Source organism: Motacilla alba, chromosome 4, assembly GCF_015832195.1.
Source record: "Motacilla alba alba isolate MOTALB_02 chromosome 4, Motacilla_alba_V1.0_pri, whole genome shotgun sequence".
Lineage (NCBI taxonomy): Eukaryota > Metazoa > Chordata > Aves > Passeriformes > Motacillidae > Motacilla > Motacilla alba.
The window spans coordinates 41,111,741-41,135,344 of NC_052019.1; the positions used below are offsets into that span (position 1 = coordinate 41,111,741).

Sequence of the window (23,604 nt, forward strand, 5' to 3'; positions counted from 1 at the left end):
CCTGACGTAACTTGCTGTTTCATCTTTCCTGTTGCTTATTACTTGGGAGAAGAGACCAACCCCTCTCTTGTTACAGCCTCCTTTTCAGGCAGCTGAAGAGAGCAATAGAGTCTTTCCCCCAGCCTCCTTTTCTCCAGGCTAAACAACCCTACATCTCTCACATAAGAGTTGTGTGCCAGATCCTTCACCAGCTCCACTGCCCTTCTCTGGGCATGCTACAGCACCTCCAGATGAAACCCTGGTCTGATGCAGCCTAGATTTTTCAATGGATAGTTTGTTTTTCATGTACACAGTGTAAGACATTAGGTCCATGTTTTTCAGAGTGAACTTGCCATCAGTACTCCAAAATACAAAGAATCCAGCAAAATCCTCAGGCAAGGAAGGTTAAGCTACAGTGTAATACTTCATTTATTTGATTTAAAAAACCCCAAAACACTGCTTGTAATCATCAGGGTAGGAGACTTGAAAAGTTGTACATGCTATTTTTATTTCCATTTAAAAATAACAACAGTGAAGCCAAAAAAATTACAAGGATAACAATAATAAAAGTAACTACATAGTCTGCTGTGTGCAGTACATTTCTGTCTTCACGCTCTGTAAGTGAAGGGTTGCTATTTCCAGTATGCTCCAAGTCTGCTTTTCAGAAGACAGCCCAGCTTGGCTGGACAGCTTTCAGTTGCTACTGGAAATATGTCACTTATTAGGAACAGAGGGGTTGTTTATCACTGTCTCAAGGGTTACTTTGGCTGAGGCAAAGAATCAGCTCAGTTATATAATGGAAAGAGCTGGGTCAAAGGATAAGACATTTATGTAGCGTGTGCTTGAGATTCTGGCAATGCAGACTCAGTTTCTCTCTTGTATGTCTTGCACATATCATGGTTATATAGGCCCCCCAAAAATATATTTGGCTGTATAGGTCCCCCATCCATCCCCAAAACAACCTTAGAACTATAGGGGCTGAAGTCAAAAATTTAAGAAACCCTCCCAAAACTTCTCAATCAAGAAAAAGAGATTTGTCTTACTTGCTTCTTTTGCCCTCCTGGTATCCAGTTAGCGTTCGGTGTTGTTACCCAGACCCACCACACAGCCACAGTTCCAGGCCTGTAGCAAACTAGAAATGCCATCTCTAGCAAAGATCTATATGGGTGCTGAACATCATCAGTCCTTTTAGTCGTCCCAGCATTGATAGGGGAATACTCCCTGACATAATCTCAGTTCTGGTTTCCGGTGAAACAGCAAAAAGGAACCCAAGTACCACAAGGCACTGCAACAAGCCAGGGACAAATACAAAGAGTTGAACCTATGTTTCCATCTGCTTATGTAACTGTTAGATGTCCCAGTTCAGGGTAACCAAAACAACTTCTAGTACAAAAAACTAACAAACAAACAAAAAAAAAAACCAAACCAAAAAAAAAACCAAACAAGCAAAGAAAAAAAAAAGTATTCAGAGACTTTTTAAAACCTCCTCTCAGTGTTTTAGTTCCCACTACCAAGGGCATCCTTTAGACGGAATGTTTAACCAAGCACCAAGTTTTCAAGCACAAACTCAATTACCATAATAACAACCCAGTAAACAAATACTGGTAAGTCAGCATCTCGCCCTAATTACCAAACACACAAACCGACTCCGGACCGCGGTGACCTCGGGTCCTCCTCGGGGGACGGCGGAGGGAGCCGCCTTCGTGGGGCACACGGGACTGAAGGAGCCCCCCTTCCCCGGTTCCCTTCCCAGCACCTGTTGCGCCGCCACTTGGCCGCTGGAGAGGGGGCAGCAGCGGGGGCCGCCCGCCAGCCTCCTTCTTCCCACCGACAACTTCCCGGGGCGTAAACGGCCGCGCCAGGTGCCGCCCTCGCCGTGATGGGACGGCGGGCGTGGGAGGGAGGGGGAAGCCGGCAGGCACGGCCCGGGCTGGCAGCGCGGCCGCCGAGCTGCGGCGAGGGGAGCGCTGGTGTGAGAGCGCGGGCTGCCCGCCCCCCGCCCGCCCCCGCTGCCGGCCGACAGGTGCGCGCTCCTCCGCGGCGGCCCCGCACCAGCCCCGGCTCCTCCGACCCCCGCCCGCCACGGCCACGGATTGTTTAGTCCTTGGGAAGTTGGTCTGGGTCCAGATTTTCCTTTGATCCTTTTTTTTTTTTTTTTTTTTTTTTTCTTTTTAAGAGAGAGAGAGGGGAAAAAAAAAAGCCAAAGGAAAACAAAACCTGGAGACACAGAAAAGGGCTCTAGGAAAAAGTTTTGGATGGGATTATGTGGAAACTACCCTGCAATTCTCCGCTGCCAGAGCAGGCTCAGTGCTGCTTTCTCCCCAGCGGCGCAGCCCGCGCCGGGCGCTGCTGAGAGACGCCCGGGCCTCGGTGCCGCGCCGCCAGTGCCTGCTGTGCCGGAGCCCCTCGCCCCGCCGGCCCAATGCTCCTCCTCGGGCTGCTCCTGCTGACATCTGCCCTGGCCAGCCGGAGGCAGGGGGCCGTCGCCGAGTCCGATCTCAGCAGCAAGTTCGCCTTCTCCGGCGCCAAGGAGCAGAACGGTAAGGAGCCGCAGCGCCCGCCGCTGCACAGCCCGGGGCAGGGCGGGGGCGGGCGCCCGGCCGGCTCAGAACCGAGAGGAGCTCCCGGCTCCGCTCCTCTCCTCCCGCGGCGGGCGGGAGCGCGGCCCCGGGGCGGTGGGCGCGGGGGCAGCGCGGTTCTGCCCGCCGGCTCCGGGTAAAAGGGCAGCGGCTCGGCGGCCGCGGGGGGAGCCCGGCGGCTCCCTCTTCTGCGGTCCTTGAGGTGCATACGTGCCCCCTTCCCGTCCGCCGCCTCGCCGTGCTAAAAAACCAAACAAACTGAAAAACAGCAACCTAAACCCAACAACGACCCGCTCACCTTTGTACCCTAAATGCTTCGCTCTCGGGGGGGTGGGTTTTTGTGTCTGTGCGTGAATGAGTGGTGTTTTGTACGGGCTGGAAACGAGCTAATCCTGCATAGGAAATGAGAATTACTTTCAACTTTCAAGTATACCTGAAATGTTTAGAAAATTCTCAAATGCAAGTTCCCCTGGGCTGGGGTTGCACAGAGCTGGAGAAAGACTCCTTTCATACAGCAAGGGCAGCTTCGGGGTGTGTAATTTGCTTAGCCTCTGAACTCCATATGATTTACATTATTCAGATTTTTAAACGCCTTTCCTCTTGATCTGCTATTATGAAGTCATTTTAAAGAATACTTTACAAACTGTAACGTTATATACTGCATGAAACCACACTTACTGTAGAATATCTAAAATTAAGGTGGTTTGCATACATTCGTGGAAGCCCTGGTGTTTAATGTATGGGGGGGAGGGGGGGTGTTTGAAAAATTTAGTACTTAGCATGTCAGCTAGAGCAAGCTTTCTCCCTGGGCACAAACCAACACAAAAGGCCAAGCTGGGAGCTCTCAAAACTCTCTGAACTGTAATGAAATAAAGCAGAAATGCAGATTCGAGGCTAATTCAATTCTCTCAACTTTGAACTTGGGACTCCCCGGATAAAAGTATTCTATGTTATATCTTCTAATAGAAAGCAAAGTTTCAGAGACCTCTGCAAGTGTTCTTTGAGTGAGTAGAATATGCAGTGCACTAACAAATTTAAAAGGGGGAGATTAATACTGCTGTGGCCAGTTAATGTGATGATATATGGCACCTGCAGACTGCCGGAGCTGCTGATCAAAGAGCAGCATGGGGATCAATCTCTAATCAGAGCAACTGTGAAGGGCCAGAGGAAAGTGATCAAAAGACTTAGGGACCGGGCTGTTCTGACAGGAAACCAATCAGACTTTGTGCACAGTACAGGAAATTATCTGCTCTGTGTGAGAAATCACTCACTTTCTACCCCTTCCTATCCTACCTGGTGTTTAGAGGCTTTAGGGCACCAGTTTGTGACAAAATGGGCCTGGCAATTCCATACTGATGTCTCGTGCTGTTATGCTGCCTTCTCTGAAATTTGCATGGTGTGCATATGGAGCTTATCAACACACAGAGTATTGTCATTGCTTTGCTTTAACTTTGCCAGGACTGGAAAGAAACCTGCTATGCTGTCAGTCTCCTCTAAAAGGTTTGTTCCAGGATTCCAGGATAACGCAGCTGGGCCCTGAAAGGCCTCCAGGGTGCAACAGTGGGAGCACAACAGTGTAAAAGGTAGATCATACAGCAGGGAAGCAAAACTGGTGTAAATAGGTGTAAGTATACGTGACAGTGCAAACTAGATTCTGTTCACATATATCAGAAATGCAGCTGCCTTAGGTCAGGCTTCAACTGGTTTGCAATGAAATTTGGCATGCTCTAATATACACTCACTACATCTTAGAACAACTGCAAAGCCAGAAGAAATTTTAATAAAAAAAAATGCCCTGAAACTCTATTATGTGGCAGTTTATACTCAGAACTGTCCAGGTTCCTCTTGTAGCTTACTTTTAGTTTGCTTTATAGTTGTTGAATTGTAAAACTTACTTAAAAAAAATTAGCACAAATTTAGGTATAGCTAAGTACCAACCTCTGACTTTTCTTTACTGATTTTAATTATTTGGGGGATCAGTAACACTAGTCCAACCAGTTCTTACTTGATTTAATTAGAGTGATTTTTACACTCTGCTGCAATCTAAAGATTGTATAGCTTTTAGCTAGAGGCAGGTTAAAACTCCCTGGAGTATGAGAATGAGATATTGCTGTTCATGTGCCAAATAATCTCTGGTCAGGAGAAAGGGAGATTTTTTATTCGTGCAGTCTACAAATAAAAATTCTGTCCTCAACTTGTAAAAATGCTAAGTGGCCAAGAAGTTTTGCAGTAGAATGGATTACAGTGTTACTCAGCTGCACACAAGGGTGCTGTAGCTATTGCTTCAAGGTGATGCTGAAGATGCCTGTGACCAGTTATTAATTCAGTGGGACTACTTGTGTTTCAAAGGATAAAGTATGTGCTTAAGGATTAACTAATATTTACCTATTTAATAACTGAATTATATTAAATTCAAAATTACAATTTGACTCATTTGCTAATTGTTTGCATAAGAAGCTCTCTTGGTTTTGCAGCATAGTGAATATTATTTTGGGTAGCAATTTCCTAATGTAAATATTTTTTTGCAATTGTAAATTAAATATTTTAGAACACAGTGTTTTGCTGGTACCTCCTGGAAATTCACTGTGTTGGTTGTTGGTGGGCCAGTGTAGCTCCATTTGAAATTACTAAAAACTACCTCCATGTTATTTGCCTGCCCTCTGTTATAGTGAGATTTTCTTTTAATGGGTTTTATTTGTAACTCTTCTTGACAGCAAGGGGTTTTATGTGATTTCTGTGAAAAAATTCTATTTATATTTAACATTTTTATTTTATTCCACTGAGCAAATAATCATCTGGAGGATCAAAGAAGTTTATGCAACAGTTTTCTGTAAAGTGAAGTAGTAGTAAATGGTGCATGTAGTGAGGGCTCCTGTTTATCTGGGTGGATTTCATTTCTACAGTTCTTTGTCAGATTATGCTTTAAAGGGTTTTTTCATACTTAGGTGGCTTTATCATTTCTCTTATGGCTCTTCGAGGTATTTAGTAGAGTTTTTCCATATTGAAGCAAAGAGTCAAAAAAGTTTGAATGCTTGGTTTCTTTTAAATCACAAAACTGAATATCTTACATTGAATTTGATTAATTGGATGGTTAACTTCTATCTACTTTTGACTCCTTTTTTTGACATAGTATCTTCATGGTGTTTCTGTAGCTTCAGAAATGTCTGAGGGGGCTGTTGGTAGGTTGAGTACTGTGAATGGCTTAATTCTAGTGATTTAACTATTAGTCTTGAGTGCACTTGCTTATGTGATGTTATTAGCTTAATCTGATTATAACATGAGATGGCAGGAGAATCTAAGACCTGTTTTCTTGGCTGCCTGAGAACAAGATGCAATGCATGTGTTAAGTAATTTTGCTAAGCTATCTGCTGTTACGTTTCCTATGAGAAATATGAGTGTATCTATAGAAAATAATGTAAAAAATACTGTTGGATGCCATAAGTAATAATGTGTGCAGTTTATGTGGTGTGTACATTTCAAATGTTGTACTGAATGACTTCAGAAGGCCGAGAACCTGAGGTCAGTTAGAAACCCACCAGGACTGATTTTCCTGCAGTCAGTTTCAAGTATGAATGAACTGCAGTAAATAGAGTTGCTGAAGTAAATCTTAGAAAACTGAAGCACCTTATTTTTGCAAGTTCTGCAGCATGGGTAATGTGTCAGTCATGATCTGTCTTTTCACAGATCTCAAAAGGAATTAGGTTGGTTTTCCTCTTTCTTTACATGAATGAAAACCCCAAATAATAAGTTTCACTAACTGAACACTTCATAATCTGTTTCTTAAATCTTCTGAAATGGGAAAGATTTATGTAGCTTAAAAAAATCAAACCCAAAATGTGTCCTTGAGACAGAGTTTGAAACTTGCATATTTCAGGCCATCCTTGGGAAAAGTTGGTGGATGCAGCTGGAACTGAGTGAGTAGCTGAAGTGCCAGAGGAGGAGGATTCTCTCATCACCTCGATGTGTGTGGCCTGCCACAGCTACTCTGAACCACATAGAGGATTCCCTGATTTGTGTATGTCCAAAGAGAGCTCCCAGCTAATTCAGGGAGTGGGACAGCATCGCAACAAAGGGTTTCTGATTAAGTTCCTTTAACTTGGGCTGAACATCAGGAAAATGTGTGGATGTCCAAGTGATGCAGCACATTGAATCCTTACAGACAGGAATGTCAGTCCTTTTGCTTGAAAGCAGAAAAAAAATTTGACTGCAAAATTCTCTTATAACTGGTGATACTTTATCATGGTGTGATGCCACTTCCACTGGCTTATGTTGAATTAAAGAGTGCCAGCACAGCCTATTGACTACTGCTGACTACCAAAAATTGTCTTAGTTTTGAGAAGATAAGGAAGAATAATAGATAAGCTGTGCCATCTAAAGGGAAACTTGATAGCGATGCAATTTTTTTTGAAGTCAAATCTATTTCTGCCTAGACCAAGGCTTGTTTTGAAATGTTTTAAAGTTGTTTTCCTGGAAAGTAATGAGTTACAGCATATCCTCTTATGACTTTAAGCAGAAGATTGTTAGAATTAGAGAAGCTGTTCAACACAACAACAAATTGCAGAGGAAGAAAGTTTTTAAAATGGGGTTTTTTTGTGTTTGTAGTTGACTTCTGGCATATTGTTTGCCATTCAGCAAAGTGATGCTTGGGATTTCTCCTTTGTCCTGCTGCTTCTCTCAGTTTCTACTGTTAGGTAAAATAAGGGTTTTAAAAGCACAGACTTTTTACTCCTTGTCTCAAATATGTAGTCATTCCAACCTGTCCTTGTATTTCTTTAGGGTTGGAATGGAATTTAGTGTAAAATCTTATTTTTGCATTAACTAGTTCTTACTAAGATTGTAGATTGGACTTCAAAGCTTTATGTCATGTTGTTTGGGGGCTTTTTAGTTTGTCTGTCAGTCAGAGTTTTATAATGGAAAAGAAACATGAGGTGTACCTTGTGTCAGGGATGCTGTATTGCTAAAGAGCTTATGTTCAACTTTGTCTTCCCATAAACATAATGTCTTTTATATCTTAGAACTTTTTCCAGACCCTTTGAGTCTTAATTATCACATAGTCAACATGTAATAGCAAAGTACTGGTTTACATCATGCAGCAGAGCTTGTGAATTATAGGAGTGGTTTCGGGGGTTTCTGTCTCTGTTGGGTGGTTGCTGCTTTTGGTTTTTGCTATGTCTGGCAGTTCCTGGTTACTAGAAAGAGGATGTGTTGAGCAAGCCCACTTCCCTTATCGGAAAATGAGCCTCTTCAATTGCTTTATAGATAGCTCTTGGCTTTGCCTTTTAGTCCCAAAATGCATGCCATGGGAAATACACTTCTTGGTATGTAAGCATCTTAAGAATTGGCCTGTACAGATGTAGTCTTTTAGCAGAAACCAGTGTGACTTAGAAAAAGTTACTGGAACAGAAAGGAAATAGAGCTTACACATAGAAACAAAATTATTTTAGTAGCACTTAAGTGTCTGGATGAGTGCTTTGTTGTTTTAAAGTTTCTGAGAAATATTAAAACTTACTCAGCCCTGTCATTCCCTTTTGGGGAGAACTTTTTCAGCTTGTGTTTGAATGTGAAATGCTTTTATTTAAGTAGGTTAGTGAAAATTCATAATGTGTTATTGTGAGGCTAAAATATCAATTGGTGTTCTGAAGGGGCTTTCTTAGACTGTAGGATGTTATTTCAAGGTGACAATGCCTGGAAAATTTGTTCCTGACTCAATCCACAGACGTCCTAGCCTTAGGGTTCATCTGTCTTCTGATGAACTCTTCTTGGCATCCTTCTACTGAGATTTTTCAAAGAAATCTTCAGTGTTACATTGGGCTATTTGTGTTTAATTTCATGATTCTACAGCATACCAAGCAGTCTTCTTATGTGCGAAGGTACCTCATCTTTACAAAGCATATGTACAATAACAACTCACTACATTTCCATAACTTAGTCAGTTTCCACAGCAGTTGTTTGGCTGGGTGACAAAAAGCAGGACTTTGGATGCTCTGGGAGAAAGTCTTACACACAGAGAGTATAAGAACTATTAAAAAACTTATGTAAACAGAGGAGAAAGCCCAGCTAATTCCTCGATCTCCTACAAGCCTTTTGCATTAGGGATTTACAAGTGCTGGTTTTTTTTTCTGATCTTAATTAGTTTTCTTCCAGCTATTCCATCTTTGTTGAGCATGCCCTCAGTTTTGGACTTTGGTGTTCTCCCTGCATAGGCATGACCTAATGTTTGCCCTGGGCTCGGAGCCTGCTTGGCTTCTTGCCACAAGTGCTGTGAGTGTGTGCCACCCCCAAGCCAGGCAATGTGCTTTCACCTTTGCTGACCAGACCCTCATGTGAGCTGGCTGCAGCTGATGTTGAAAGAACTCCTCAGCTGTTTAGCTAAGTCTCTTTGAGCCACTGGATTATTATTCTCATTCTTGTGTGCTAATTTAAGACTATGCAGGTTAACTCCGCAGTGAGGATCTTCACAGTGGTGCTTGCTGCTTTTGCTTTTGGAGTTTTATTTTCTTTCTGCCATTTTTATATGCAGGTGTTTGGAGCTGGGGAAAGAGGATATGAATTTAACTCCCTTAGTTACCGTACAGTACAGGCAGAAAGAGAAACAAAATAAGAAAGTTTTCAAAGGTTATTTCCCATGAAGTGGCATCCTTTTATACTACTGAGAATGAGAGTTGCAAGGGAATAATCAATAACACCTTTATTTTTCTTCAGCAATGTGCCTTTTAGTGAATTAATCCTCATAAATTATTCATCAAACTGCTATTTTGTGGTAAATTCATTCAAGATATCATTATAAATATGAGTGTTTTACGGAGATTCTTCTAGGCTGAAGGTCGCCTCTGTTCCTACTTCCCTGAAAGCCCAAAACACTGAAATTTCTCATTGAATTAGTTAAAACTGGTTATTAGCTGCATTAAAACAGCATTGCAGGCATGGCTTAGTTTGATCACTGTTGTGCTGATTTCACCACATGAAGTAGAGGGTACCACTGATCCTGAATAAAGCTTGGTAAAGGCAGGCAGGCCAGGGCTTTCCTTTGGTCATGCATTATGACTGGAATGAAAAATCTTTGGTTTTAATTTTTTAGGGCTTGTTTTTTCTAGGTGAACAGTGCTGTTGGTTGGGTACCTATCCTAATATGTTCCCTGTGATACAACGGTACTACTAAAGGAAAGCAGGGGAGGTCTTCCCAGTTTCAGCACATGTCTGGCATAGCCAGTGATAGTTTTGGGTGCTGGATCCCTTATCACCCATATCTGGCTTTTCTTGGAACCTTACTCTGTCTGTCTCAGAAAAAGCAAAGGATGTCTTGGGAAGAGGAAACAATGCTGCGTGTGTTTTCTGTACAGTTAATTCATTTTTACATTGCTGCGGCTGTAGTATTCTTATTATGAATTGGCAATAAATCATGTAAGAAGGTGGGGGGGCAAGGAGTTAGATGCTGCAGTTAATTAGGGAATTGGTCCTGTAATCTGATAAATGGGCTTCAAACTAGGTTCAAACAGTAAAAGGTAAAGGAGTGGTGCCCTTTTCATAGTTTCAATATTCTACATCTTTAAACCTTTATTTGGTTTAAACATATCAGCAAAGTTGTAAGTTTCTGTGTGTGTAAAATACTAGGGAATGTCACATTTGAAGAGTAATTTACACTGGAAAAAAATTATTTTGGAGATGCTCTTAGCACACCTTCCCTGTCAATCTGTAGTTCCTAGTTTCTCTATGCCTCTTTTACAGCATTATTTGTTTAAAAGCACATGTAGTGGGAAAGTGACCTTGCTGGAAGAGGTACTTATTTCTGAATTAATGGACAGTATCACTTGTTTCAATTGTTACCTTTAGTTAATCTTTTTCACAAAACTCAGTTGCCCAGTCTTTCACTAAACTGTTATCTAGGAAGCCTCATGGGGTGAGCTATTGTATGATAGCAGCTAGAATATCTAAGTTTGATTATATTTTCTATTTTATTACTTTTTCTCCCCCTGTGTAATTCTCTGTGTAACCATCCAACTGTGCTTGGATGGTTGTTCCAAACAATCCAAGGCATTGTCCTAGGGGCTCTGAGTTCCTCCTTGGATTGACAAGGAAACCAGCATTCATTTTATGCAATAGTTAAACATTAAAAAGACACATGGCACAGGAAATTCTTTTGCTGTGTGTGAAGGTATGGCATTTCCAAACTGAAAATGTTGTTCTGACTATCCCACCGGTAGTGGAGAGTTATATGAGGCCACTTCCATCTGCAGAGAATCTGTTTCACTTGCTTGTGGTTCTGGGGCTCATTCAAATGTTCTAAAGCAAAATAAAAGGAATGGATGTAATAACTTCTTTATGGAAAAGTCATAAAAAGCTACAGGGCCATGTAAACAAATTGGGTCATTTATAAGATGTTTAAGTGATGGATATGCAGTCCAAATTCAAAGGTGTGGATTAGGTTTTTACAGTCATCTTGACTGTATTTTGCCCTCAACAAGATTTTCTTTTTCTGCCAGGAATGCCTTTGACACTACAGATGACAAATTTTCAGAAAAAGTGTTTTCAAACATTACAGTGCATTCAGAGTAAAGCCAAGATGTAGGAGAACAATTCAATACTGTGATTTGTTATTTTTCTAGGTGAATGAGGAGTCTTTCTTAATCTTCATGGTTACACTGTGAAGCCGTAGTGGAACTTTGTAGTATTCCCAGGGAAAATCAACTAAAAGAGTTTCCCTTCTGGATTCAAACATGCCTGAACTAATTACAAAGCAACCGTTTTGGCTCTCTGCTCTGTCAGTATAAATAGGTTTGCACAGAACAGCAGTGACTGTGATCCAAGCTAAGCTGTGTTAGTCACAGAAACGTGTGTCGTATCTCATTGAAGCACTGAACGTCTTATCCACGGTTTGTCACCTCCCAAGGCCCTCCCGATTTTATCACTTGTTAGAGAGGAGTGAAAAATATGATAACTACGACTTCTGCATGTTAAGATGCAGTCTGTGCATCATTTATTTGCTTTGTTGTAAACATAAGCCTAAGGATGGACAGTTTTCTCACATTTGGGGGAGGGATATTGGTGCTAGCTACTATGAGGTGCTTCCCTTCTCATGAGATGTGCTTGCTCTCTGACTCCCAAAGCAACTTCAGTTAACTTTCATAAATCTTCTTGCATTGAAGTCTGCAGATCATTTCAGAAAGAAAATAACTTTGCTAAGCACAAGTCTGGAGTTAGTAGTAATTAACTGTACACAGGTGAAGCTGTCTATTTGTATGTACAGTGCTAAATAATGAACTGTTGATGTATCTCTCTTGTGCTTGATGATGTGCCTGTGAAATTAACAGTCCTTACCTGGAAGATGTATATGTGTGATTATGCAGCATTTGAAGAAGTCCTTCAGAAAGCAATTCCAATGAATGTTGCATCAGACAGTGTCAAGTGTAAAAGGTTTATATGTATATTATTGACAATTTGGGCTTCAAAAATAAATTTTGGGTAAGTGGTCTATCTTAATATTTCAAGGCTTCACATCTTACTACTTAGCTGATCTGTGGTTACAGAGGGAGGTTCATATCTACCAACATTTCTGGTGCTTGTGAAGCTATAATGGATCTGAAAGGGAGGTAAAACCTCTTAATTGACAGCTAACAAGTAATGGCTCCAAAACAAACATGATCTCTATAAAAGGAGATTAAACTGTTGGATTTCACCTTGCCTATTGTTTTAAAATATGGCTAAAGATTCTTGATGGCCTTGTTTTCTTTGTGTCATTCAAAAATCCCAGGCCCAAGGTGTGCTGCATACTTATAGGCAGACTGAAAATTTAAATACTCCAAAAATTTCTGCTAAGCACTCACAGTACTTGCTGTTATGAGAAGTCCCAAAGTACTTGCCTGTAGTGCTAATGCAACCTTGAGTTCCTTTTGAAATGGAGATTGAATTTGTGACAGTTGAGTCTTTCAGCAATCCTTACCTATCTGCCTAAGAACCTTTATAAAGATTGGCATTAAGCTGCTGAGAGCAGCCTTTTTTTTTCTTTTCTTTCTTCCTTGGGAATCTTTATTCTATACCTGTACTCAGTACCTGCAAGAACTGGTATGTGTGTAGTACTGGCATAGAGTTTGAGTACAATAATTTTCATTTAAAGAGAGACTACTGAGATTGTCTTTGATATTACCTAACACCTCAAGAATGCCACACCTCAGTACAGTATGACAGTAAAAAGAGCTCTGTTGCTTAAATACCTACCTGATTTGCAAAATTTTCATATTGCTTGTGGGGAAAATGATGGTTTTGTGTAGTTGTCAAGTAGAAAGATAAACATGTTTCTAAAGCGTGTGCCTGCCTTATCAGTAAGAATCTTACAAAACTCTGATGGGCTTAATTTGTCAAGATGCATGTGGAGGTCGGTGTAGTGGTGATACCCAATGAAGTAGCAGTGAAATGTTTCCAAATTGTTATTGCTTTTAACATAGTTAAAAGAAATCAAAGGAAAATTCTGTAGTTTGAAAGAAAGCAAGAATCTGAGAATCTCTTGTTTTAAGTTGGCTTCGGCCAGCTTAACTTCAGAATTTGATGGTGAATATTGTAGCTAAAAGTATTTTGAATTAATTTAAAGTGGGCTATCAGTGTGTTAATAAGTCCTAAAACATTCAATAAATTGTGTAGAGTTTAAATACTAATCTTCAATGTTTACACGGTGATCAACTAATGCTAGGTAGCATGACAATATTTACATTTTATTTTCATGTTTTTGGGTTTGAGAAGAATGGAATCTTCCCTGCTCTTCCGCATGTCAACTGTTCTTAAAATCGTTTAATTCCGGGCAATAGTGGCTGTTGAACATGTGTATCATCAGCCACAGCCAAGCTGCACATTGAGCTCTCTGCTCCACAGAGGGATAATATGTGGCTACAGAGGGTTCACAGCATCTGGTTTTGGAATTTGTGTGTACCCAGATGTTGCTACTGAGCATAGAATAGAGGAGCTATTGGTTTCTCAGTCCTGATTCCCTAGCCCTACTCTAGGATCTTCAAAAACAACTTGGGAATATGTAGGAGTTTTCTTATTTGGCTTTTTAGTGGTGTGTTGTTTTTTGTTGTGTTTTTATTTATTTATTTATTTATTTTAAGTGTGTGATCATGTATTTATTAATAACTAATTTATTAAAAAACAAATTTTTATTGCTGTCTTTACTGCAATCCCTTGGCTGATTTAAGACTTCAGAGTCAACTAAAATATAATTATTTTCAGAGGTAGCTGGTTTTTCTCAGTTACATTTTTCCTTTCCATTTTTTTACTGAATATTCATTACTTTGAAGCTCAAAGTCTACTCTAAAAGATATCTTGTAACATACTGAAATAAAAGAACGCTGTTATCAAAAATATTAATTTCTGTCCCTCCTTTAGTCAAATCCTTAACATAAAAGCCGTTCTAAAGTTGCTAATTGCTATAAAGTAGGCTATTATATCTACTAGCAATTTATTATGTGTACTAAGTATGTATACTTTTTTTCTATAAATAGTGTGTTACCAGCTGACTAGCTCTAATCCCTGAACTTCCCCACTGACAGTACTTTGGATTGGATAGATGTAAAAGATGCAAAGATGTATTGTTGAGTTGTTCCCTAAGAAACTCAAAAGGGCTTGACCTTGAATGAGGAATTCTATTGAAGCTGGGAAGTGATTTGATCTACTTAGAATGAAAAAATTACATGATGCACATTCGCAAGATCAGGACCTTATCATTAATTCAAAGCCTGGAAAAGGGAAACATCTTGACGACTTTTTTTTCAGATTTTTTGATTATGTCCATTAAACGTGAAATAAAACTCAGCAATTGTGTTCATGTTTGCTATGGTGGCTGTGCCTGTCTAGCTATAAAAATCATAAACTGCAACTGAATTACTTCTTATCTGAAAAAAATCCCAACTAATAATGGTTAAAGTGTAATAAAGTTTATTTATGTAAAATAGTATTTGAAAGATAAAAGCTAATCATGCCTTCATATTGTGACTTTCATTTTCTTTTATAGTTTTCTTATACTGAGTAAGCTAATCCAAGCTGTATGCTGAACAACAGGATCTCTACTCCATTTACAGTGAAATACTAATGGACAGATATTCATATCTGTGCTCTTGTTAAAAATTTGATAAAAACTGTAGCAAAATCCCCCATTCTTCTGCCTCTATGGCAAAGGAGAAATGCTCTTTTTTGAAGTTTGCCGAAGAGTTAAACAACATTGAATGCCTTAAAGGATAAGAAAGTGATATATGTTGAGAGGTAAAGACAGAAATGTAAAAGAAATCTGTGTTGATAGTTAACAAGAGAAGAAACCAAGATGCTGTGACAACACTATATGCAAATTGCTTTTCTCTGCATCCTTTTTCCTTTCTGTAGTAGAAGAATGAACAAAAGGGCTGAGCACAGTAGCTCTTCTTTGATGATTACTGAATGGAGTTAATTATTTTTTTCATCCTGTTGTGGATGAGGAACTTATTTGATACTTCTGGATTCTTGTCACCTGATTTTTCCATCATGTAGAGGTATTTAAAAGGGGAGTTGGGAAGATTTTTTGCTGGTACAGGACATGAAGCTGTAAACAGCAAAGACAGTGATCAGTTCATAAACACTGCAATATACTGGCTTGGTTTGTTCTCAGCATTACTGACAGCTCTTTTTGATGGGCTGTTCCTCAAAACATGGAATCTGTATGGTGTTGGTGGCTTAAACATGTAGGTAACAGGGCTCATATCCCAGGGAGTGAAGAGAGAAACATTCTTTCAGCTGTTACAATTTTTTCATGCTAAAACATTTTTCAGTGTCATGTAAGCATTTATATGTCTGATGAACTACAGATAAAGTAGCAGATGCTCAGGTTTTTTATCAACATTGGATTCATAACATGGGCAATCTCCTGTGGTTTTTTTTCTGGTGCACCAAAATTAAGAGATCAGACATGGCCTTCAAATTGTTTGTCTTTTGTGTGGCCAGTTAGTGTGGCTTTCAGGGATGACTTTGTACCAATACTTGACATTATTTTAAACAAGAAGTAATTATAGTACTTCTAAAAATCAAGACTGAAGCATTTAAAAAATGAACCTAATGGCAATTGGGAAATCATAAGTCTCTCTGAAAATTATCAATATATTTACTTTTCCGGCACATGCTTATGCTGCTGCTGGGAACTTGATCCTTAAAGCCAGAGGATAGAATGTGTCAAACTGCTCAGTGGTACCTTGGTGCCAATATAGATTCACTGAAACCTTTTTTTTTTTTTTTTTTGTGGTGTGTGTGGATATATGCATTTTGGAAGATTTTTTAAAATAAACTGAGCCCTAAGGAAAAAGCATGCAAACCAGACAGCGGTGAGAGGGTTACTTTTTGATTAGAAAGGTCAGCATCTTGCACCTGCCAAAAACATTTTGATCAGAAATGGTTAGATGTATATTTATGTGTGGATGGGGAAAATAGGAGGAAGAGGAGCTTTGGTAATTTCTCTGCCTGTGAACAGCCCTGGAGCCTCTGGAACCACCCTTAGCAGAAACAGGAGTTATAATGGTGGGTATTGGGCTTTGAGTGCTCAGTTGGCATCTGCTTTGTCATGGTTAGAAAGAGGTAGAAGGAAAGATCTTCCATTCTACTGGAGTTCTCTGGGTTGCATTTCCTGAAGACTGAACAAAACAAAAAGTCATCAGTCCTTCTGTTCAAGATGACTTGATAGCAAAGAATGCCCTATAAACACAATGGGATTATTTGCTCAAAGGACCAAGATGTTTACGTGACTGCTACCTTTGGTAGCAAACAGCAGAGAAGCACCATAAGAAAGATGGTTTTAAAAAAAGGGCATCCGCTAAAAGGCCATATCTGGTAAATAATTTTTCTCTAGGTCTTTTGCATGAAGGATATTGATGGTTTTTATCCAAGTAATGTGAACAAATGCATCCTCTTCAGTAGAGGAAGAGATGCTGCTAAGATGCTGTCTTTTGCAGTTCCACAAATTCTGTGTTTAAAAAGTAGTGACAGTAGCAAGGCAAAAGTAGTAATACTATCAGAATTTAGAAATTTCTGTAAGCAAACAGGATCTAATTCAAAGAAACTACTTTCATTCTCTGAAAATGAAAGGTTTGTGTTTTGTTTTTAAGGTGGGTACCCTCGTTCTTAAAATTCTTCCTGCTCTGGAATTTCCTTGAGCCCCACAACTGAAGCCCTCTGCATGTAATTCAGCTTTTCTGAATTTTATTCCTTTATTAATAGAGTATCTGGTACATTGGTTCTAGGTGCAATATTTTCCCTACTTCTTCAAACCTCTATTTACAAATACCAGTTCAAATAAGCAATATTGCATTCAAAAGCATTGTGTCCAGAAAATAACTCTCTAAATAGCTTCAGACAGTTTCTTGTCTCTTTTAAGGTAAAGTAAAATGTTTTCATGTTGTTAATTTCTGAGGTTAGGAATAATTCTATTTTCTTTTCACAGCTTTCTCATAATTAGCTTTAGTATTTTACCATCTTGATCTCTCTACAGAGGGTTATCTAATGATGAAGATCCACCTCCAACAATTGTATTCATATGCAATTTAAATATACACTTTTCAAGCTGTAGGTGTGTATTAGGCTTTAGGTAGTGTCAACAACTTTGTTGAAGCACTTGCAGAAATCACCCAGGATTGTGAAGACCTTTTTATTACTGCCTTGAGGCAAAAATGTTGCCAGGGACTTCATTTAATGACAGTCTCTGTGTGTAACGCTTCTGTTACATTTCGCAGTATCATGGCATCGTTCATGTAGTAACAAAGCAAGAGCAGTTAGCAGTTGAAAACACAAGGCTGAGGTTCTGCTCTTGTATCTTAGTTGAAATTAGGTTTAGCTGCTACCTGAGTAGGCTTTCAAAGAAATACAGCCTTAGATGAAGAGGGTTTGAAGACTGTGCTGGTCTTCCATCTGTGTTGGTACTGGGGACATGAAGGCTCTTCTTTAACTGTTTGTGAGGGTTTTGTTGCTTGTTTTGTTATGTTTTTGCCTTTCTTTCCTCCCATTCCTGCTGGAAGGTTGACACAGTGACTGATGTCCCCTATCACTTGCTGCAGGTTAGCACGCTGTTTTGACCAAAATGAAATTGGAGAGTTGCTTTTGTTCCCCATAAATTCCTTTGTAAACACTAAATTTTCTTGCTCTACAATAATGTCTGCAATTAATGCAACCTTTTATTACGTACTTTGAGGTTCTTATCTACCATTTGCATCTGTTAAGAATGTAGTTGCTGTTCTGTTGCCCAGCTTTACACAACTTTGGATCTGTTTTAGTATTTTTTGAGATACTTACATGGAAGATGTGACTAAATAGTCAATTTGTTAAATTTCATTTTCAACTTGGGAAGACTGTAGGAAAACAGAACTAAAATCATTGAAAAAGAGAAGAGAAATGGAACAGAATTATGGGCAGAAAAATTGCAAAGTTCGCTCAGACATGACTCCTATTTACCAAGAAAAAAATAAATAAGTATTATCAGTTTACCATGGAAATATGGAAATTTTTAAAGAAGTAAAACTTAGTGGTAGGTAGCTTATATAATTAATATTAGGCTGAGGAGAATTCAAGAAAAAATATTGTTGATTGTACTCAAAAAGAAGTGCTTTGTTTTTGAGATGAAACAATTTTATTAAAGGTAGGCAAGGCAAGGTAATTAAAGATATGGAATAATATGTGAATTTTGAATGTAATCAAGCGGTAATGAGGCCAAAAGGAAGCGATAAGGTTAGGTACAGTGATGTGATCTCAAGACTGTAGATTAAAAGAAAGCACTAGTAATGAAACCAGTGTGCCAAGGCAATCCCCTGAGAAAGTTCGAGAAGGAAATAGCAGCCATTCCAGGCCAAATTAAAGGTATAGTTGGCTCAGTATGTTTTGCTTGACAATACCCAGTAAGGAATGTAACAATGATTCCCTGGACTATTCTCCTGACTTCCAATGTTGTAGGAGTCAAAAATTTTTATAATTTGCAGGCAGAATTTGGGTGTTTTGTAGCCCAAGGGATTTTTGACATCTTGAAATCTTTTAATATTTACAGTTCCTAGGGAGAAAGCTTTACTACATAACTGATAAATCTTATTTTGGTAGTTTCATGCACACTGTTGGATCATTTTATTCAGTATCATCTTGCTCTTTGCTTTTGCCTACGATTTTTGGATTTGATCAGCTATTGTGGAACCTCAGCTAGTAGCTGCTCCAAGCTTTGCATCTGCCACACTTTTCTCCTGCAGAGTGTTTATGTGTTTGCCTGTAGCAAAGATGCACGTGTATGTGCAAAAATGCACAAAAAGTATGTATCTTCTGGTATTTCAAGTATCAAAAAATACTGGGAAGCAGTATTCAAGATATGAGAAGACCCTGGATTTACACAGTAATAGGATTTTCTCTAGTTATCCATGCTTTTGCCTCAAGTTGCTAATATTCAGGTTTTCCTCTCAGACATGTAGTCATGTCCCAGTAGGACAGACAGCAGCTCTGCACATGGGAAAGACGCTCAGAAATTGCTTTGTGTTGTGTTCAGATCTGGAAGTGATAGAGGCTGCAGTGAGTCAAAGCTATAAATTTCACAGGATCAAGACATTTCAATGTTCCACTTTGAGTACATCATTGTTAGTATGGGTAAAAGATGCTGTAAATCAGGTGGTGACTGTAAAAATGGAAAGTAAACTTTCTCAAGTGTTCTTTCCTAGTGTTAGGTTGTGGTGTCAAGTGGTGTTCTGTTTGTTTTGGCCTTGATTTTCTTCCCATAGACATTTTTTTCGTTTGTAAACCTTCATGGCCAGAACCTGTTCCTCCATTATGCCTCTGCCTAAGAAGAGCAGAGACTTAAGGGTTTGGGGTTTTTTTAGTCCTTGCTGATTATTTTATATCCTAGTTTGAAGGAGAACCTGCCCCTGGGGTAAGCAGGTTCTTCAGTGTGGACAGTGATATTAAGATATTGCAAAGGAGTTACTGGTCTCCCATCCTATTCCTTGCCCTATTTTAGACTTGAATTTTATTTGTTTACTCTTGAGTTTCTCTCATGAAGTAGCCCCACCTCTGTCTACCTTTGGTGTGAATAGTGATTGATTTCCACTCCCCTCTCCTCTTTAAACAGAATATTTTCTAGGGTTTCTTACATGAAGAAAAACATATTTTAGAATACCAGGTGCTTCACCTAACTATCTTTCAATTTTTGCTTGAGTCAGCATTTGATGCCGCGCTGCATTTTGGAATGGTGTTTTTGACTGCTACCAAAATAAAAAATACTCTTAGAAAAGTAAATTATTAAAGAACTTGTGTATCTCTGGTTTGTTCTGTGCTCTGAAGTTCCAGTTCTTATGCATGGAATAAATAATACCAGCTCAAATGATAATCCATCCTAAACTCATCAGGTAGAGAGGACCAGATAAGAACTAGGTACTTATTTTCTGGTAGTATTTTTAAAATCTGCTGTTCTAGAAAATGACATGGCACTATTTTATTTAAATTGTCAAATTGAAAGTCACCTCTAAATTTACCCTGGGAAATTATTTATAATTTATTTTGAAATAATTTAGAAGAATAATTTTCAAGATTGCCTTTTATATTTAGAGAGAACCTAGCAATTGAACTATTATTTGTTTTAGTTTTTTCTCTCTAATGGATTTTGGGAGAATGAATTAATTCTGCAATCATGAACAGCCTAATGCATGCACTGCTGAAATTTGGATGACCCTGTGAAGTCAAGCCTGTAGTGAACCAAGCCTGGTTCTTGGTAGGCAGTGCTAAGAGCAGGGATTGGTGTCCCTGAGGACAGTGCCAGTGCCAAGCTGCATGCCAGGGGCTCTTGTCTGCTGGAAACCCATCCCAAGGGTAAAGCTGCTTGCTGTGAGATTCATTTCTTGGTTGCTGCTGGATCCAGTACTGATCTCTTGAGCCTTTTCCCCAGGTCTCCTGTCTGTCTTAGGAGGGTGTAAAGGTATTGGGGGCAGAATGAGGAGAAAGAGATGTTTGGAGCACAGACTGAAAAACACTATTCATATTTGGGCAATATTTTCTGACCTTATTCACTACAATAATTAGACATTTATGAAAATACAGGCTGAAGTGGTACCATGCCAGACAAAATGTAGTAGAAATCTCAGATCAAGTTGCTAGTACTCCCTTTTCTGGCTCACTTTCAACTGTGCCTGTGAGCGCAAAGGAATGGCATGTATTTATACGTTTGTAAATAAGATCCCACACATTTTCCGCTTGAGAACATGCACTCGGACCTTTTATGGTCAGGAAGGGGTGTTTCCCACTGTCTGTGAGCTGCCCAGAGAATTACACATTTCCAAGTATGCAGTTCAGAAACTTGCTGCTAATACTTTGTAAACTTCAGTTTAAATAAAGAAATTTGGGGGATTAAAGGCAAAAAAAAGTAATTTTTTTTCTTTTTTCCCAGTAGTCAAATACTTTAAGATAAACAGATAGGTTTTGCAATTGATGTTTTTTTCTCACCTAATTTGCCTCATTCAGGATTGCTTCTAAAAATAGCACTTAAATCAAGCTCTAATGACTGTCTGTCCTCTTTTCAAAATGTCTATTATCAAGAGATTCAGTTGATAATATCTTTTTGAAATATCTAAAACTCTTTCTAGATACTCAGTGTCAGTTGATCATAATGAAACAATAGTACCTAGCAAAAAATATTCTTAGGAAAAAAACCTGACAAACCAACAAAACTTCATCTTGATGAAATGGAAATATTTAAAAAAAATTAGTTACTTGCAGGCCTATTTCACCTATCAAAGAAATTTTTATTCAATTTGAGTGATCTCCAGCTCTGTAAGATGAATGCAGAACACTTAAATGTCACTGTCAAAAAATATTATTGTCTCAAGAAGGCACAAATAAAATAATTTACTTGTGTAGCAATTTAGCTGCAGAGAGCATAATAAATATGTTCTTTCTTTTATGTGAAATGGCAAAGTGTTTTAGGGAACCTGTAATGTGCCCCGCAAAACATATCCAGGTGGGGTTTAATTTTCCATCAGCTCTTTTGGAAACTGCAAATAGTCTGAAGCCATAGGACAGTTGGAAACACTTGAAATATGCTACAAGAGCTAGAGGTTTTTTAGCTATTGAAACAGTTTTTAGTTCTTATGCCATGATGCACACAGTACTCCACTCTAGCTTTTATACTAAAAAGTTTTAAATAAATTTTCTTAAAAGTGATTACTTGCTGTCTTCAGACTAATCAGAAAAAAACCCTTTAATACCTTCTGGAAAAGAAGGATGCCTACAGGAAGAAGAATAATCAATTGTGTGTCTTTGTACACTGAGATGTGAGAGTTGCCACAGAAGTGTTTTTTTATTTCAGGATTGTTTAATTAGGTCAAAGTAAAATGACAACAAGCTGAACATTGTAATGACATATGTTTCATATGTGTCATATATTTTCAATTATAGTGCTTTTAGGTGTTTTAAACATTCTGTTTCAAATCAAGATAAAGTCTTTGGTAAGCTGGGGATTTTTTCTACTCAAGGTGAATTGCCAGTTGTCTTTCACTTAGGCTGTCTTTGGTCATACCATTCTGCAAAGGCAGAGTTGCATAGAGGTCTAAATTTGTAGTCAGTGGAGACATCCATAAAGAATTTGGCTTAAAAATTCACAAGTGGGCTGTGTGCAAGTTCTCAGAATCAGTCCATACAAGTAGGAATTCAGACAATTAAGATTACCTTGCAAACGCTTTCCCTCCAAGGTCATGTTCTTGCATTGACTGGCGCTATGTAATCTTTGAAAATATGTAACCCTACCACAGACAAACCAAGAAAGTAATTCCTGTTCCAAAGAAGTAAAAATCAGTGGCATAGCAGAGTTTCTAGGGCACTTGCTCAACTTAAGTCTTTGCTACTTTGTGTAGGCCCAGAAATCCCAGTGCCACTAGTTAATTAGTGGTGTAATCCTGAACTTTGCTCAGCCAGAGGCAAGCAAAGCTATTATTTAAGTGGAAATAAGTGAGCAGGATTAAAACAGAGAAAATTGGGCCTCAAGGGGATCAAGTGTATTCTTAGAATTCAATTGTTGTCACTTAATGTGTTTAATTATCTCTCGATTCACAGGGCATGCCATGTGCAATTAGCTGGAGTTACAAATAACTAATCCATGAATTTTTGAGTTAAAGCTGCCTTTTGATGTTAGACTAAACTATGTCTTCTATGAAGTGTTATTCTAGAAACCAGGACACCATATTTTTATTTTCCTGTCTTCTTTAGTTTTTGTTTCTCCTGCTACCTTATATTAGTTTAATTATCTTTTGTGCTGTTTTCCCATTTCCAGCTGCCTATGGTTGTTATTGGCGTCATTATATGGTATAGGTTATTGTCTCCTCTGTGTGATTTTGTGGTTGATGTTAGTTGTCATTGCTGAAGGCATGACCTAGGTGACTTCTCAAAGGTCTTATTGACCTCTCTTTCCTGTGTTTGCACATTAAATTTGTTCCTCAGTTAGCCATACTCAGTATCATTGAGCTGATTCATGTTTCAGGTGCGAATCTCATGAATGACTTACTAGAAAGAAGCTGATTCTCTTGTGTTAGATACAATGTGAGTACTTTGATCCTGATCAGGAAACTCTTCAGAGGGACTCTGTGCTGAAAGATCAGCTGCTGCTTCGTTGCATTGCTAGATTGGGGTCAGAGTGTGGAGTATCTTGTAGATTCACATCTATTTCTTCTGCTCCAGTAACTAGTGATAGTTAAACTGTAAAGGTATGATCAAATAAGGTGTTTTGAGGTAACAGCCTGTGCATTATAACTGCATACTCAAATTTGGCTACAAAATAGTAATTTGAACCTGACTACCCATGTAAAGTATCAGATTTCATATTAAACTAAAGAGCCATGTTGTTCTGTGTCCTATCTGTGCCTTTTTAATGGGCTCTGTGCATGTAACACTAACATCAGTTTTTGCTCTGAACTACACAAAAATTTGTTTGGTTGTTTAATGGCTACCTCTTGCTTTGAGTGATATCGAACCAGATCACATCCTCTATTACCACTGAAGCTGAAAACATGGTATGGAGGGAATAAAGGAACAAAACTCT

The 23,604-nt window shown here is 39.0% G+C and overlaps 1 protein-coding gene across 1 annotated transcript in view; it reads left to right on the forward strand.

Moving 5' to 3' along the window:
- Positions 1-1,881: 1,881 nt before the first annotated feature.
- The window catches only part of PDGFC (platelet derived growth factor C), a 119,866-nt gene continuing 98,143 nt past the window's right edge, over positions 1,882-23,604 (forward strand). The window contains exons 1-2 of the mRNA XM_038135312.1: positions 1,882-2,002; positions 2,156-2,519. Of these exons, the coding sequence (XP_037991240.1) occupies positions 2,402-2,519 (118 nt within the window). The 5' untranslated portion in view covers positions 1,882-2,002; positions 2,156-2,401. The remainder of the gene's footprint in view (positions 2,003-2,155; positions 2,520-23,604) is intronic.